The sequence below is a fragment of the Ranitomeya imitator genome, chromosome 8 (genome assembly GCF_032444005.1).
Source record: "Ranitomeya imitator isolate aRanImi1 chromosome 8, aRanImi1.pri, whole genome shotgun sequence".
Classification (NCBI taxonomy): domain Eukaryota; kingdom Metazoa; phylum Chordata; class Amphibia; order Anura; family Dendrobatidae; genus Ranitomeya; species Ranitomeya imitator.
In genome coordinates this window covers 871,574-890,000 of record NC_091289.1, presented here as the reverse complement: position 1 = coordinate 890,000, position 18,427 = coordinate 871,574, and the positions used below count along the sequence as shown (strand labels likewise).

The 18,427-nt window shown below is 49.4% G+C and overlaps 1 protein-coding gene across 1 annotated transcript in view; it reads right to left on the bottom strand.

Annotated features, from left to right (window-relative positions):
* The window catches only part of FANCD2 (FA complementation group D2), a 157,796-nt gene that overhangs the window by 60,162 nt on the left and 79,207 nt on the right, over nt 1-18,427 (bottom strand). Inside the window, exons 23-29 of the mRNA XM_069735956.1 lie at nt 12,637-12,737; nt 12,372-12,487; nt 7,923-8,031; nt 3,755-3,859; nt 2,586-2,695; nt 2,332-2,496; nt 2,119-2,229 (exon numbers count right to left, since the gene is read on the bottom strand). Of these exons, the coding sequence (XP_069592057.1) occupies nt 2,119-2,229; nt 2,332-2,496; nt 2,586-2,695; nt 3,755-3,859; nt 7,923-8,031; nt 12,372-12,487; nt 12,637-12,737 (817 nt within the window). The remainder of the gene's footprint in view (nt 1-2,118; nt 2,230-2,331; nt 2,497-2,585; nt 2,696-3,754; nt 3,860-7,922; nt 8,032-12,371; nt 12,488-12,636; nt 12,738-18,427) is intronic.

Here is an 18,427-nt window from a genome sequence, read left to right as displayed (position 1 = left end):
TGCGTTTTCGAATCATTGATATGATACCTATACAGAGGAGAGGAGGGGATCGGGTGCAATTGCTTAAGAGGAGAGAACTGGAGTGGATAAAGAGGTTGAACACCTTAAAGCCATATGGTCTTAATGTAGACTATAAACTTAGTCAAGTCATGTAAAATGTATGAGGGTGGGTTTCCTCTCTCAAACGTATTGATTTATGTATCTATTAAATGAGGAATGATATTTATTTCCTTTTTCTTCTGCTTTTATTTTCAGATGCTCCAGTCCTTGAATTGCATGGTATTCAGAGGAATATTATTTCTTTATTTAAAAATCTTCTGTGCTTATGGAGTGACGGATTCTCTGAGTCTTACTTATATTTTTTTCGTGTATAATTTTGATTAGGATTGTGTAAGTTTTATGGCCTCTGCATCCCCTGGTTCTCGTTGTTTTTGAAAATTAATGTATAAAAAATATATAAAAAAAATATGAGAGCACAATAAACTTTGGATATCGGGATCACTCGCAATGTTGTGTGTGTTTCTGTTATGGGTTTGATATGTTGTGGCACTGGATATGGGTCATATTAAGTCATTGGTGGGTTTGAGTTATGCGGGGGGGTACCACCCCCAAATGTCTCTCTCTCCACATGAAGGTACGGGGTGCCCCACTTGATTGGGGAGGGTATCCCGGCCCTTATGACTGTTATGGGTTTATGCTCTGGCCCTTTAAATCCTGCTAAAGGCACAACTTGATTCATCCCCAGCATAATATGGAACTGCTCTATATTGTTATTAGATGATAACTTGTTTGATTTTATTATTTTCTTGGTTAATTAGGATGATGAGAACGAGGTGATGTAAATTGGACATATCTTACCCTTTTTTTATTAACATTTTGCTAATAAGAGATTCGCCGCTTCATATAGCGATTTTTCCCTTAAATAAAATGGCGCCGCTGTCTTCTTTGCGATACTGCGCAGTTGCGTGCCTGTGCATTGTGGTTACACTGGCTGTGATGTCACAGACATGCGCAGTAAGTGCGCTAGGACGCCGAAGACAGGGGCACGCATGTATACAACGCTGTAAGTGTATTATTACCATGATTCGGGTGATTGGAGCACCTGGATTTTATAATTGTTAATTGCTCATTGAGCAATGTTTTAGGATTATGCACAGGATGTGTAATGCACTGTATGTATAGATAATGAATTTTTATAATTGAAACACAGGTCACATTTTGCACTGAATGTTGAAATATTAACAGTTACACCTATCCAGCATCTATGTTATTGAATGTAATGAATGTACTGATTGGATATGCTCAGGATTTGTATAAAGAGAGGTTTCACTCACTTGTTCACTGCTTGAAAAAGGATTCTTATATCCGAAACGATAACATATTCATTAGGGACGCGGCCGTGGTCCAATAAAAAAAACCAAGCAATTATGATATTAACCTGAGGGGCTGTTCTAGAAGCCTGACCTCAGACCAAAGCTATAAATTAGGGCTGTATACAGAGAGTCGTGTTCACATGTGAGGGCGGCCGACGCTGATGTGTTCCACCAACTCCATTCACCCCCCCCCCCCCCCACTCAGGGAGCAGAAAGCAAACTACCAGTTAGATGATTTCTGTAAGTGTCTCCTGTTTATTTCATACTGTTTTGCATAAGTTGTATGTCTTATTATCATATTTTTGTACCTTTTTCTTACTGTAAGCACTGAACCTTTTTTGTATTAAAGCATAAAACTTTTAACAAGTTGAGCCTTCAATGTTCTAAAAAAAATCCATAGCCTAAGGTGTGTGAGCCTTATGAGTGGTAGACATTATTAGTATTAATATTTCCGGGACTCATCGCCCGTGTATTCGATGAGTGGTGGCAGCGTGTATAAGCAAGTGTGTGGCCTGGGTCGGTGTGTGATTTATGCTCCCATTACAGCATAGGACAGAGGGTGAATGCTGGACTGAGAGTGGGGAGATAGATTAACCCTTGTAGGCACAACACCAAGTCACGTGCTGAGAGCGGGCACGTGGCGAAATAGTGACACCACAAAGTAAGGAATCCGTGACACGTATATACAGATCACCGCTATAGAGATACATGTGGTTATTGTACACCATGATGGCGGCAGCGTTACCTTTGGCAGCAGCACTCTCCTTGTGGGTGAGAGGAGGTGCTCAGCTTTGCGGGACAGGTCCTCCAGGAGATAGGCGAGCTCCCCTGCTCCCAGCTGCAGCACTTCTGTAGCCTGCAGGACACAGTATATATGGGGATACGCTATACAGACCACCAGGGGTTGTGGAGAGGGCGTAGCAGCTCGGCCATTGCTGATGGCAACGATCCAATTTACCTTTGTACACATATCAGAATCCAGCAGTGAGCGCGTGACAAGGCCGCTCTGCAGAACCACAAACACATCCACATCCAGCTCCCGAAAGAACGCGCGGAAGCTGCTCAGACATCCGGGGGATCTGCCGCTCTCACACCCGGGGGATCTGCCGCTCTCATCCTTCTCCTGGAGAGTGAACAGCACAAGACTAAACACTGACACCATTGCCACAGTGGGGGCAGAAAGGCTAATAGTGGAGTGTAGAGCAGAGTTACCTTGTCAGCATGGCTCTTCTGTGTCTCCATCGGCACAGAGTCCAGCTGCTCCTCTACCTGCGAGGCTTCTGTGGCAGAGCTCTTCCCATCCTCCAGCCGACGCTTCTTTCCTAAATATATAAAAGCTGCATTAACTAATGACAACTGAAGTAGAAACGCTCCCTCCCTGCACTGCGCCTCCCTGGATCAGACACGGTGAGGTTCCCTCCCTGCACTGCGTGTCCCTGGATCAGACACGGTGGGGCTCTCTCCCTGCACTGCGCCTCCCTGGATCAGACACGGTGGGGCTCCCTCCCTGCACTGCGGCTCCCTGGATCAGACACGGTGGGGCTCCCTCCCTGCACTGCGTGTCCCTGGATCAGACACGGTGGGGCTCCCTCCATGCACTGCGCCTCCCTGGATCAGACACGGTGGGGCTCCCTCCCTGCACTGCGTGTCCCTGGATCAGACACGGTGGGGCTCTCTCCCTGCACTGCGCCTCCCTGGATCAGACACGGTGGGGCTCCCTCCATGCACTGCGCCTCCCTGGATCAGACACGGTGGGGCTCCATCTCTGCACCGCACGTCCCCGGATCAGACACTGCGTGGCGGCACCCTCACTGCACCGCATGTCCCCAGATCACACATGGTGCGGCGGCTCCCACCCTGCAACACTCATCCTCAGATCAGACAGTGCAGCTCCCTCACTGCACTGCGCGTCCCTGGATCAGACATGGTACGGCAGCACATCCACAGATCAGTCCACCAGACATCCCCGGATCCCTGCACCAGACATCCCCGAATCCCTGCACCAGACATCCCCGGATCCCTGCACCAGACATCCCCGGATCCCTGCACCAGACATCCCCGGATCCCTGCACCAGACATCCCCGGATCCCTGCACCAGACATCCCCGGATCCCTGCACCAGACATCCCCGGATCCCTGCACCAGACATCCCCGGATCCCTGCACCAGACATCCCCGGATCAAACACGGCGGCTCACAGCAAGGACAAGAAATTCCCAACACGGCACGATGGTCGCCACCCTACACCGCTTGTCCTTGGGGGAGATGTGACCAAGTCTTTTGCTCCTTCTCTCCTCTCTGGGTGGGATGTAGTTCAGATGAGACGACCGAACACAGAAAAAAGCAGGAACCGTGGGGAGAATCTCATCCCTACAGATAATACCTTTCCTCGCTGGGTGAGATGTGGCGACAGCCAGTAATGCCGGAGGCGAGCGCTCAGTCCAATCATAGTCAAAACGAGCACAAGGTGGAATGTACCCAGGACATGCTGAAGAATAAACAGGACAAGTCAGCCTCCTGCCCAGCGACCACCTCCCAAACCCCCTCACAATGTACAATCAACCAAACAGTCACCTCCAAACAGCATCCGGACAACAGCAACGCACATCGCTCCAGGCACGAACACAACCCTTCACCACCAGAGGCAGCATTTATTAGTTATATTCTTGTACATAGGGGCAGTATTATAGGAGTTATATTCTTGTACATAGGGGCAGTATTATAGGAGTTATATTCTTGTACATAGAGGCAGTATTATAGTAGTTATATTCTTGTACATACGGGCAGTATTATAGTAGTTATATTCTTGTACATAGGGGCAGTATTATAGTAGTTATATTCATGTACATAGGAGCAGTATTATAGTAGTTATATTCTTGTACATAGGAGCAGTATTATAGTAGTTATTTTCCTGCACATAGGAGCAGTATTATAGTAGTTATATTCATGTACATAGGGGCAGTATCATAGTAGTTATATTCTTGTACATAGGAGCAGTATTATAGTAGTTATATTCATGTACATAGGGGCAGTATTATAGGAGTTATATTCATGTACATAGGGGCAGTATTATAGGAGTTATATTCTTGTACATAGGAGCAGTATTATAGTAGTTATATTCTTGTACATAGGGGCAGTATTATAGTAGTTATATTCTTGTATATAGGAGCAGTATTATAGTAGTTATATTCATGTACATAGGAGCAGTATTATAGTAGTTATATTCCTGTACATAGGAGCAGTATTATAGTAGTTATGTTCATGTACATAGGGGCAATATTATAGTAGTTATTATCCTGCACATAGGAGCAGTATTATAGTAGTTATATTCCTGTACATAGGAGCAGTATTATAGGAGTTATATTCTTGTACATACGGGCAGTATTATAGGAGTTATATTCTTGTACATACGGGCAGTATTATAGTAGTTATATTCTTGTACATAGGGACAGCATTATAGTAGTTATATTCCTGTACATAGGAGCAGTATTATAGTAGTTATTTTCCTGCACATAGGAGCAGTATTATAGTAGTTATATTCTTGTACATAGGGGCAGTATCATAGTAGTTATATTCTTGTACATAGGAGCAGTATTATAGTAGTTATATTCATGTACATAGGGGCAGTATTATAGTAGTTATTTTCCTGCACATAGGAGCAGTATTATAGTAGTTATATTCATGTACATAGGGGCAGTATCATAGTAGTTATATTCTTGTACATACGGGCAGTATCATAGTAGTTATATTCTTGTACATAGGGACAGTATTATAGTAGTTATATTCCTGTACATAGGAGCAGTATTATAGTAATTTTCCTGCACAAAGGAGCAGTATTATAGTAGTTATATTCATGTACATAGGGAGCAGTATTATAGTAGTTATATTCTTGTATATAGGAGCAGTATTATAGTAGTTATATTCTTGTATATAGGAGCAGTATTATAGTAGTTATATTCTTGTACATAGGAGCAGTATTATAGTAGTTATATTCTTGTATATGGGGCAGTATCATAGTAGTTATATTCTTGTACATAGGAGCAGTATTATAGTAGTTATATTCTTGTACATAGGAGCAGTATTATAGTAGTTATATTCTTGTACATAGGGGGCAGTATTATTGTAGTTATATTCTTGTACATAGGGGCAGTATTATAGTAGTTATATTCTTGTATATAGGGGCAGTATTATAGTAGTTATATTCTTGTACATAGGGGCAGTATTATAGTAGTTATATTCTTGTACATAGGAGCAGTATTATAGTAGTTATATTCTTGTACATAGGAGCAGTATTATAGTAGTTATATTCTTGTACATAGGAGCAGTATTATAGTAGATATATTCTTGTACATAGGAGCAGTATTATAGTAGTTATATTCTTGTACATAGGGGGCAGTATTATTGTAGTTATATTCTTGTACATAGGAGCAGTATTATAGTAGTTATATTCTTGTATATAGGAGCAGTATTATAGTAGTTATATTCATGTACATAGGGGCAGTATTATAGTAGTTATATTCTTGTACATACGGGCAGTATCATAGTAGTTATATTCTTGTACATAGGGACAGTATTATAGTAGTTATATTCCTGTACATAGGAGCAGTATTATAGTAGTTATGTTCATGTACATAGGGGCAGTATTATAGTAGTTATATTCATGTACATAGGGGCAGTATTATAGGAGTTATATTCTTGTACATACGGGCAGTATTATAGTAGTTATATTCTTGTACATAGGGACAGTATTATAGTAGTTATATTCCTGTACATAGGAGCAGTATTATAGTAATTTTCCTGCACAAAGGAGCAGTATTATAGTAGTTATATTCTTGTACATAGGGGGCAGTATTATTGTAGTTATATTCTTGTACATAGGAGCAGTATTATAGTAGTTATATTCTTGTACATAGGGGCAGTATTATAGTAGTTATATTCTTGTACATAGGAGCAGTATTATAGTAGTTATATTCCTGTACATAGGAGCAGTATTATAGTAGTTATATTCTTGTACATAGGGGGCAGTATTATTGTAGTTATATTCTTGTACATAGGAGCAGTATTATAGTAGTTATATTCTTGTACATAGGAGCAGTATTATAGTAGTTATATTCTTGTACATAGGGGGCAGTATTATAGTAGTTATATACTTGTACATAGGGGCAGTATTATAGTAGTTATATTCTTGTACATAGGAGCAGTATTATAGTAGTTATATTCTTGTACATAGGAGCAGTATTATAGTAGTTATATTCCTGTACATAGGGGGCAGTATTATAGTAGTTATATACTTGTACATAGGGGCAGTATTATAGTAGTTATATTCTTGTACATAGGAGCAGTATTATAGTAGTTATATTCTTGTACATAGGAGCAGTATTATAGTAGTTATATTCTTGTACATAGGAGCAGTATTATAGTAGTTATATTCCTGTACATAGGAGCAGTATTATAGTAGTTATATTCTTGTACATAGGGGGCAGTATTATTGTAGTTATATTCTTGTACATAGGGGCAGTATTATAGTAGTTATATTCTTGTACATAGGGGCAGTATTATAGTAGTTATATTCTTGTACATAGGAGCAGTATTATAGTAGTTATATTCTTGTACATAGGGGCAGTATTATAGTAATTATATTCTTGTACATAGGGGCAATATTATAGTAGTTATATTCATGTACATAGGAGCAGTATTATAGTAGTTATATTCTTGTACAAAGGAGCAGTATTATAGTAGTTATATTCTTGTACATAGGAGAAGTATTATAGTAGTTATATTCTTGTACATAGGGGCAGTATTATAGTAGTTATATTCTTGTACATAGGAGCAGTATTATAGTAGTTATATTCTTGTACATAGGAGCAGTATTATAGTAGTTATATTCTTGTACATAGGAGCAGTATTATAGTAGTTATATTCTTGTACATAGGGGCAATATTATAGTAGTTATATTCATGTACATAGGAGCAGTATTATAGTAGTTATATTCTTGTACAAAGGAGCAGTATTATTGCAGTTATATTCTTGTACATAGGGGCAATATTATAGTAGTTATATTCATGTACATAGGAGCAGTATTATCATAGTTATATTCTTGTACATAGAGGGCAGTATTATAGTAGTTATATTCATGTACATAGGGGCAGTATTATAGTAGTTGGGGGGAATTTTCCCCTAATACAGAGCCATTAGTGTCGGCCTCAGGGGGTTTTATTTCCTCTGGTTGACATGTTATCGGCTGAAGTCCATGGACTATGACAGGGATATACAAGCAGCACTTTACTCTGGGGGTCCGCACCACCCTTATGTCTTCACTAGGAGTGTGACTGGATCGGCCCGAGCTCCATAGAACTGGACAGCGGTGACAGAACAAGGGACTACAACTCCAGTCAGACTCCTCACTGTGGTCGTGCCCCCATTCTTCTGCTTTATGAGGGCCCCGCACGCACGAGAAAGAGACCTCCCATCCTGGGGACAGACATCATTCACCACCAATATTCTCTTGATCTGCTGGGATGCAGCTGAAATGTGAGAAGTGTGGACGGTACCAGGCAGAGCCCGCTCCAGGACGCTGCGCAGCCACGTGATGTTCTGCAGACGCCTCAGCACTTTGCCCTTCATGTCGGCATTCGGCTGCTTACAGAAGGCATTGACTACCTGCAAGAACAGCTCTGCGTCAGTCAGGGGCAGCGGCGGCCCAAGGAGGGGCGGGACACAAGGGCACCCAGGAGGGGCAGGACACAAGGGCACCCAGGACACAAGGGCACTCAGGAGGGGCAGGACACAAGGGCACCCAGGACACAAGGGCACCCAGGACACAAGGGCACCCAGGACACAAGGGCACCCAGGACACAAGGGCACTCAGGACACAAGGGCACTCAGGAGGGGCAGGACACAAGGGTACCCAGGACACAAGGGCACTCAGGACACAAGGGCACCCAGGACACAAGGGCACTCAGGACACAAGGGCACTCAGGAGGGGCAGGACACAAGGGCACCCAGGACATAAGGGCACCCAGGACACAAGGGCACCCAGGAGGGGCAGGACACAAGGGCACCCAGGACACAAGGGCACCCAGGACACAAGGGCACTCAGGAGGGGCAGGACACAAGGGCACCCAGGACACAAGGGCACTCAGGACACAAGGGCACTCAGGACACAAGGGCACTCAGGACACAAGGGCACTCAGGACACAAGGGCACTCAGGACACAAGGGCACTCAGGACACAAGGGCACTCAGGAGGGGCAGGACACAAGGGCACCCAGGACATAAGGGCACCCAGGACACAAGGGCACCCAGGAGGGGCAGGACACAAGGGCACCCAGGACACAAGGGCACCCAGGAGGGGCAGGACACAAGGGCACCCAGGACACAAGGGCACCCAGGACACAAGGGCACCCAGGACACAAGGGCACCCAGGACACAAGGGCACCCAGGACACAAGGGCACTCAAGACACAAGGGCACCCAGGAGGGGCAGGACACAAGGGCACCCAGGACACAAGGGCACCCAGGAGGGGCAGGACACAAGGGCACCCAGGACACAAGGGCACCCAGGACACAAGGGCACCCAGGACACAAGGGCACTCAAGACACAAGGGCACTCAGGAGGGGCAGGACACAAGGGCACCCAGGACATAAGGGCACCCAGGACACAAGGGCACCCAGGAGGGGCAGGACACAAGGGCACCCAGGACACAAGGGCACCCAGGACACAAGGGCACCCAGGACACAAGGGCACCCAGGAGGGGCAGGACACAAGGGCACCCAGGACACAAGGGCACTCAGGAGGGGCAGGACACAAGGGCACCCAGGACACAAGGGCACTCAGGAGGGGCAGGACACAAGGGCACCCAGGACACAAGGGCACCCAGGACACAAGGGCACCCAGGACACAAGGGCACCCAGGAGGGGCAGGACACAAGGGCACCCAGGACACAAGGGCACCCAGGAGGGGCAGGACACAAGGACACCCAAGGACACAAGGGCACCCAGGAGGGGCAGGACACAAGGGCACCCAGGAGGGGCAGGACACAAGGACACCCAAGGACACAAGGGCACCCAGGAGGGGCAGGACACAAGGGCACCCAGGACACAAGGGCACCCAGGAGGGGCAGGACACAAGGGCACCCAGGACACAAGGGCACCCAGGAGGGGCAGGACACAAGGGCACCCAGGAGGGGCAGGACACAAGGACACCCAAGGACACAAGGGCACCCAGGAGGGGCAGGACACAAGGGCACCCAGGACACAAGGGCACCCAGGAGGGGCAGGACATAAGGGCACCCAGGACATAAATGCACCCAGGAGGGGCAGGACACAAGGGCACGCACGAGGGGCAGGACACAAGGGCACCCAGGAGGGGCGGGACACAAGGGCACCCAGGAGGGACGGGACACAAGGGCACCCAGGAGGGGCAGTACACAAGAGCACCCAGGAGGGGCGGGACACAAGAGCACCCAGGAGGGGCGGGACACAAGAGCACCCAGGACACAAGGGCACCCAGGAGGGGCGGGACACAAGGGCACCCAGGACACAAGGGCACCCAGGAGGGGCGGGACACAAGGGCACCCAGGACACAAGGGCACCCAGGAGGGGCGGGACACAAGGGCCCCAGGAGGGGCGGGACACAAGGGCACCCAGGAGGGGCAGTACACAAGGGCACCCAGGACACAAGGGCACCCAGGAGGGGCGGGACACAAGGGCACCCAGGAGGGACGGGACACAAGGGCACCCAGGAGGGGCAGTACACAAGAGCACCCAGGAGGGGCGGGACACAAGAGCACCCAGGAGGGGCGGGACACAAGAGCACCTACCCAGGAGGGGCGGGACACAAGAGCACCCAGGACACAAGGGCACCCAGGAGGGGCGGGACACAAGAGCACCCACCCAGGAGGGGCGGGACACAAGAGCACCCAGGACACAAGGGCACCCAGGAGGGGCGGGACACAAGGGCACCCAGGAGGGGCGGGACACAAGGGCACCCAGGACACAAGGGCACCCAGGAGGGGCGGGACACAAGGGCACCCAGGACACAAGGGCACCCAGGAGGGGCGGGACACAAGGGCACCCAGGACACAAGGGCACCCAGGAGGGGCGGGACACAAGGGCACCCAGGAGGGGCAGTACACAAGGGCACCCAGGACACAAGGGCACCCAGGAGGGGCGGGACACAAGGGCACCCAGGAGGGGCAGGACACAAGGGCACCCAGGAGGGGCGGGACACAAGGGCACCCAGGAGGGGCGGGACACAAGGGCACCCAGGAGGGGCGGGACACAAGGGCACCCAGGACGGACGGGACACAAGGGCACCCATTAGGGACGGGACACAAGGGCACCCAGGAGGGGCGGGACACAAGGGCACCCAGGAGGGGCGGGACACAAGGGCACCCAGGAGGGGAGGGACACAAGGGCACCCAGGAGGGGAGGGACACAAGGGCACCCAGGAGGGGAGGGACACAAGGGCACCCAGGAGGGGAGGGACACAAGGGCACCCAGGAGGGGCGGGACACAAGGGCACCCAGGAGGGGCGGGACACAAGGGCACCCAGGACACAAGGGCACCCAGGAGGGGCAGGACACAAGGGCACCCAGGAGGGGAGGGACACAAGGGCACCCAGGAGGGGAGGGACACAAGGGCACCCAGGAGGGGAGGGACACAAGGGCACCCAGGAGGGGCGGGACACAAGGGCACCCAGGAGGGGCAGGACACAAGGGCACCCAGGACACAAGGGCACCCAGGAGGGGCAGGACACAAGGGCACCCAGGACACAAGGGCACCCAAGAGGGGCGGGACACAAGGGCACCCAGGAGGGTCAGGACACAAGGGCACCCAGGAGGGGCGGGACACAAGGGCACCCAGGAGGGGCGGGACACAAGGGCACCCAGGAGGGGCGGGACACAAGGGCACCCAGGAGGGGCGGGACACAAGGGCACCCAGGAGGGGCGGGACACAAGGGCACCCAGGAGGGACGGGACACAAGGGCACCCAGGAGGGACGGGACACAAGGGCACCCAGGAGGGGCGGGACACAAGGGCACCCAGGAGGGGCGGGACACAAGGGCACCCAGGAGGGGCGGGACACAAGGGCACCCAGGAGGGGAGGGACACAAGGGCACCCAGGAGGGGCGGGACACAAGGGCACCCAGGAGGGGCGGGACACAAGGGCACCCAGGAGGGGCGGGACACAAGGGCACCCAGGAGGGGAGGGACACAAGGGCACCCAGGAGGGGAGGGACACAAGGGCACCCAGGAGGGGAGGGACACAAGGGCACCCAGGAGGGGAGGGACACAAGGGCACCCAGGAGGGGAGGGACACAAGGGCACCCAGGAGGGGAGGGACACAAGGGCACCCAGGAGGGGAGGGACACAAGGGCACCCAGGAGGGGAGGGACACAAGGGCACCCAGGAGGGGCGGGACACAAGGGCACCCAGGAGGGGCGGGACACAAGGGCACCCAGGAGGGGCGGGACACAAGGGCACCCAGGAGGGGCATGACACAAGGGCACCCAGGAGGGGCGGGACACAAGGGCACCCAGGAGGGGCGGGACACAAGGGCACCCAGGAGGGGCGGGACACAAGGGCACCCAGGAGGGGCGGGACACAAGGGCACCCAGGAGGGGCGGGACACAAGGGCACCCAGGAGGGGCCGGACACAAGGGCACCCAGGAGGGGCCGGACACAAGGGCACCCAGGAGGGGCCGGACACAAGGGCACCCAGGAGGGGCCGGACACAAGGGCACCCAGGAGGGGCCGGACACAAGGGCACCCAGGAGGGGCAGGACACAAGGGCACCCAGGACACAAGGGCCCCAGGAGGGGCAGGACACAAGGGCACCCAGGAGGGACGGGACACAAGGGCACCCAGGAGGGGCGGAACACAAGGGCACCCAGGAGGGGCGGGACACAAGGGCACCCAGGAGGGGCGTGACAAGGGCACCCAGGAGGGGCAGGACACAAGGACACCCAGGAGTGGCAGGACACAGAGGCCTCACTTACCTCTATAAACCAGTTAATGGCCAGGAAGAGGAGCGAGCACAGGAGCTCCCGCTCTTGTCTGCTCAGAGACTCCATCTTGTCGATGACGTCCAGGTCTGTCAGGTAGAGAGGGCAGCCTAGACGGGTACACAAGAAGGAGAGGGCAGCTGCTCCAGTGACTCTGTCTCGCCCACAGAGCTTACAGTCAGTGCGGGTTAGTTATGGGAAACATTATGTAACATTGTAGCTTCCTCCAGGGGAGAGGAAAAACAACAGAAGACCGTACCCAACAAGGCGTCAATCTCATCCAAGTTACCAGCAAACTCCTCCTCTATGCACAGACGAAGCAGCCGGAAAAACGGGCACAAGCAGAGGGCAGAGACGAGACTGCGGGGAGAAGAGGGGACAGCTGACATTTGGAGAGGGGAGGCTGGCAGCCCCAGAGAGAGGGCAGCCTGCCCCCAACAAACATGGTTAAGAAAACAAAAATCCTCTCTTTGTGCTTCCGGAAGACAAGACCAGGATAGTTTAGAGGTTGAGATAATTTGCTCAGTACGAAAGTTATTAGGACCCTTTAATAAGAACAAAACAACGGCCTCATCAGGTCTAATATGGGCTCTACAAAATAGACTGGTGACTCCCGACACATCGCAGGGGGATCAACACTCCACCCCAAGGGGGTCAGGGTCATCCGAAACCAACCCTGGGGTATCAGAATGGCATAATGGTGTATATATATTATAAGTACATATACACGATATACGATTACCAATCAATGTCCTATCACAATTGATGAATAACTTCTTACTAATATCAACACACACAAGAGACAGTAAAATAGCTGTCACTTCCCAAGAAGCAAAAACCATCGAAGTAGCAATTCAAATTCTTTTATTAAAGATATAACAGAAAAATTAAAAACAGCCACATATTGCATATCCCACCAAATGACCGCAAGGAGGGTAACCACACTCTCTATTTGTATGGAGGAAATAAGTAAATAACAGATAATAAATAAATATTTTTTTAAATATTCCCATATATTAATATTTCCTACCCAAAACAAAGAGCATTTTCCAGAGCAAATATCTCCTATATAGTACTAAACATATCTCAGGTGCTACATAGCATCCCCACAAGTTAGTAACCCTATATAGCTGTAAGGAGACCAAAAGCCCTAAACATATGTGCTCAGTCCCTTAGTAAGGAGGAGGGTACGTATCTCAAATCCGATGAAAGAAATAATAAATTCAATAGCACATATCCACATACTTTACCTCCAAAAAGTGCCGTAACAGAGAGAGCTGTGCCGGTGTGTGACCCTCCGTGCCCCGACGCGCGTTTCGCCCACTAGCTTCTACCGGGGGCGTACAAGATGATATTAGGGAGGTCTTTTTATGTCCACAAAGGACCAATGAGAGAGCCGATAGGAATTGTTTGCTTACGTGCCCGGTCGTTGCTACGGTGCTCTTTGACGCATGCGCAGAATCCAAATGCTCCGGATATATACCAATTCCTTCCTGTCATGCGCTGTGTGAACCGCGTGTATTAAATACACCGGTTTCACTATTGGCACTGTCAGGAAGGCTCAGAGCGTGGATACTACGCGCATGCGTGCCGCCCCCAGAAAGGACAAAAGGAAGACGTGCCAAAAAAGTATGCCGTGCCGGGATTAGATAATAAGAGTTAATAATAAATATAAATATAAAAAGGGAAGGAACAGAAACAAGCAGGGGAAGATACAGAATACCGCTCATTAATATAAAGTGCCGCAAGTGAAAAAATAATAACGGAAGACTAAAAAGTAAATGAAAGAATAAATATGCATAAATAAGACTAAATGTGAAATATAATGTACATACAAAGATAATAATAATTAATCAATCTCAACATGTGAATATAGATCCTGAATAACTCTAAAAAAACTAGCACATTAAGTGAGGAGATGGTGGATCTAATTATGACCCTGTTGGAATTTGTTCTGACCCACAATGTCTTTATTTTCAACAAGCAGATTTTTTTACAGACACAAGGTACAGCAATGGGGGCCTCTTGTGCCCCCTCGTACGCCAACCTCTTCATGGGTGCTTGGGAGAGGGAGGTGTTTCACGATGATCTCATCCAGGAGATGAAGTATGTACATAACTGGATGAGATACATCGATGATGTTTTATTTATATGGGAAGTGACAGCTATTTTACAGTCTCTTGTGTGTGTTGATATTAGTAAGAAGTTATTCATCAATTGTGATAGGACATTGATTGGTAATCGTATATCGTGTATATGTACTTATAATATATATACACCATTATGCCATTCTGATACCCCAGGGTTGGTTTTGGATGTACTGTCTCTTGTGTGTGTTGATATACACGATATAGTATACATTGTAAGATTACACAGGAAATCCCGTCATCCTTTCCGCAAGTATTTAAAAAACAATTCAATTACATATTGTCTTGGCAAAATATAAAAGTTCAGAAAGGAGAACATAAAAAATGTTTTTTCCTCTTCCATTCACCTCTCTCCATTACAAATCCGTGTAGAGTTTCATTGAGGACGATCCAGTGCGACTCCTTCCGATCTAGTGTCTGGATCCGGTCATTCTGTGGGTTTGTTCTCAGGGTTTCCTCTGTCAGTGTTTTGTGAGGTGAGGACGATCCAGTGCGACTCCTTCCGATCTAGTGTCTGGATCCGGTCATTCTGTGGGTTTGTTCTCAGGGTTTCCTCTGTCAGTGTTTTGTGAGGTGAGGACGATCCAGTGCGACTCCTTCCGATCTAGTGTCTGGATCCGGTCATTCTGTGGGTTTGTTCTCAGGGTTTCCTCTGTCAGTGTTTTGTGAGGTGAGGACGATCCAGTGCGACTCCTTCCGATCTAGTGTCTGGATCCGGTCATTCTGTGGGTTTGTTCTCAGGGTTACCTCTGTGTCAGTGTTTTGTGAGGTGAGGACGATAAAGTGCGACTCCTTCCGATCTAGTTTCTGGATCCGGTCATTCTGTGGGTTTGTTCTCAGGGTTTCCTCTGTGTCAGTGTTTTGTGAGGTGAGGACGATCCAGTGCGACTCCTTCCGATCTAGTGTCTGGATCCGGTCATTCTGTGGGTTTGTTCTCAGGGTTTCCTCTGTCAGTGTTTTGTGAGGCGAGGACGATCCAGTGCGACTCCTTCCGATCTAGTGTCTGGATCCGGTCATTCTGTGGGTTTGTTCTCAGGGTTTCCTCTGTCAGTGTTTTGTGAGGTGAGGACGATAAAGTGCGACTCCTTCCGATCTAGTTTCTGGATCCGGTCATTCTGTGGGTTTGTTCTCAGGGTTTCCTCTGTGTCAGTGTTTTGTGAGGTGAGGACGATCCAGTGCGACTCCTTCCGATCTAGTGTCTGGATCCGGTCATTCTGTGGGTTTGTTCTCAGGGTTTCCTCTGTCAGTGATTTGTGAGGTGAGGACGATAAAGTGCGACTCCTTCCGATCTAGTTTCTGGATCCGGTCATTCTGTGGGTTTGTTCTCAGGGTTTCCTCTGTGTCAGTGTTTTGTGAGGTGAGGACGATCCAGTGCGACTCCTTCCGATCTAGTGTCTGGATCCGGTCATTCTGTGGGTTTGTTCTCAGGGTTTCCTCTGTCAGTGTTTTGTGAGGTGAGGACGATAAAGTGCGACTCCTTCCGATCTAGTGTCTGGATCCGGTCATTCTGTGGGTTTGTTCTCAGGGTTTCCTCTGTGTCAGTGTTTTGTGAGGTGAGGACGATCCAGTGCGACTCCTTCCGATCTGGTGTCTGGATCCGGTCATTCTGTGGGTTTGTTCTCAGGGTTTCCTCTGTGTCAGTGTTTTGTGAGGAGAGGACGATCCAGTGCGACTCCTTCCGATCTAGTGTCTGGATCCGGTCATTCTGTGGGTTTGTTCTCAGGGTTACCTCTGTGTCAGTGTTTTGTGAGGTGAGGACGATGCAGTGCGACTCCTTCCGATCTAGTGTCTGGATCTGGTCATTCTGTGGGTTTGTTCTCAGGGTTTCCTCTGTGTCAGTGTTTTGTGAGGTGAGGACGATCCAGTGCGATTCCTTCCGATCGAGTGTCTGGATCCCGTCATTCTGTGGGTTTGTTCTCAGGGTTTCCTCTGTGTCAGTGTTTTGTAAGGAGAGGACGATCCAGTGCGATTCCTTCCGATCTAGTGTCTGGATCCCGTCATTCTGTGGGTTTGTTCTCAGGGGTTTCCTCTGTGTCAGTGTTTTGTGAGGTGAGGACGATCCAGTGCGACTCCTTCCGATCTAGTGTCTGGATCCGGTCATTCTGTGGGTTTGTTCTCAGGGGTTTCCTCTGTGTCAGTGTTTTGTGAGGTGAGGACGATCCAGTGCGACTCCTTCCGATCTAGTGTCTGGATCCCGTCATTCTGTGGGTTTGTTCTCAGGGTTACCTCTGTGTCAGTGTTTTGTGAGGTGAGGACGATGCAGTGCGACTCCTTCCGATCTAGTGTCTGGATCCGGTCATTCTGTGGGTTTGTTCTCAGGGTTACCTCTGTGTTAGTGTTTTGTGAGGAGAGGACGATCCAGTGCAATTCCTTCTGATCTAGTGTCTGGATCCGGTCATTCTGTGGGTTTGTTCTCAGGGTTACCTCTGTGTCAGTGTTTTGTGAGGTGAGGACGATGCAGTGCGACTCCTTCCGATCTAGTGTCTGGATCCGGTCATTCTGTGGGTTTGTTCTCAGGGTTACCTCTGTGTTAGTGTTTTGTGAGGAGAGGACGATCCAGTGCAATTCCTTCTGATCTAGTGTCTGGATCCGGTCATTCTGTGGGTTTGTTCTCAGGGTTTCCTCTGTGTCAGTGTTTTGTGAGGTGAGGACGATCCAGTGCGACTCCTTCCGATCTGGTGTCTGGATCCGGTCATTCTGTGGGTTTGTTCTCAGGGTTTCCTCTGTGTCAGTGTTTTGTGAGGAGAGGACGATCCAGTGCGACTCCTTCCGATCTAGTGTCTGGATCCGGTCATTCTGTGGGTTTGTTCTCAGGGTTACCTCTGTGTCAGTGTTTTGTGAGGTGAGGACGATGCAGTGCGACTCCTTCCGATCTAGTGTCTGGATCTGGTCATTCTGTGGGTTTGTTCTCAGGGTTTCCTCTGTGTCAGTGTTTTGTGAGGTGAGGACGATCCAGTGCGATTCCTTCCGATCGAGTGTCTGGATCCCGTCATTCTGTGGGTTTGTTCTCAGGGTTTCCTCTGTGTCAGTGTTTTGTGAGGAGAGGACGATCCAGTGCGATTCCTTCCGATCTAGTGTCTGGATCCCGTCATTCTGTGGGTTTGTTCTCAGGGGTTTCCTCTGTGTCAGTGTTTTGTGAGGTGAGGACGATCCAGTGCGACTCCTTCCGATCTAGTGTCTGGATCCGGTCATTCTGTGGGTTTGTTCTCAGGGGTTTCCTCTGTGTCAGTGTTTTGTGAGGTGAGGACGATCCAGTGCGACTCCTTCCGATCTAGTGTCTGGATCCCGTCATTCTGTGGGTTTGTTCTCAGGGTTACCTCTGTGTCAGTGTTTTGTGAGGTGAGGACGATGCAGTGCGACTCCTTCCGATCTAGTGTCTGGATCCGGTCATTCTGTGGGTTTGTTCTCAGGGTTACCTCTGTGTTAGTGTTTTGTGAGGAGAGGACGATCCAGTGCAATTCCTTCTGATCTAGTGTCTGGATCCGGTCATTCTGTGGGTTTGTTCTCAGGGTTACCTCTGTGTCAGTGTTTTGTGAGGTGAGGACGATGCAGTGCGACTCCTTCCGATCTAGTGTCTGGATCCGGTCATTCTGTGGGTTTGTTCTCAGGGTTACCTCTGTGTTAGTGTTTTGTGAGGAGAGGACGATCCAGTGCAATTCCTTCTGATCTAGTGTCTGGATCCGGTCATTCTGTGGGTTTGTTCTCAGGGTTTCCTCTGTGTCAGTGTTTTGTGAGGTGAGGACGATCCAGTGCGACTCCTTCCGATCTAGTGTCTGGATCCGGTCATTCTGTGGGTTTGTTCTCAGGGTTACCTTTGTGTCAGTGTTTTGTGAGGTGAGGACGATCCAGTGCGACTCCTTCCGATCTAGTTTCTGGATCCGGTCATTCTGTGGATTTGTTCTC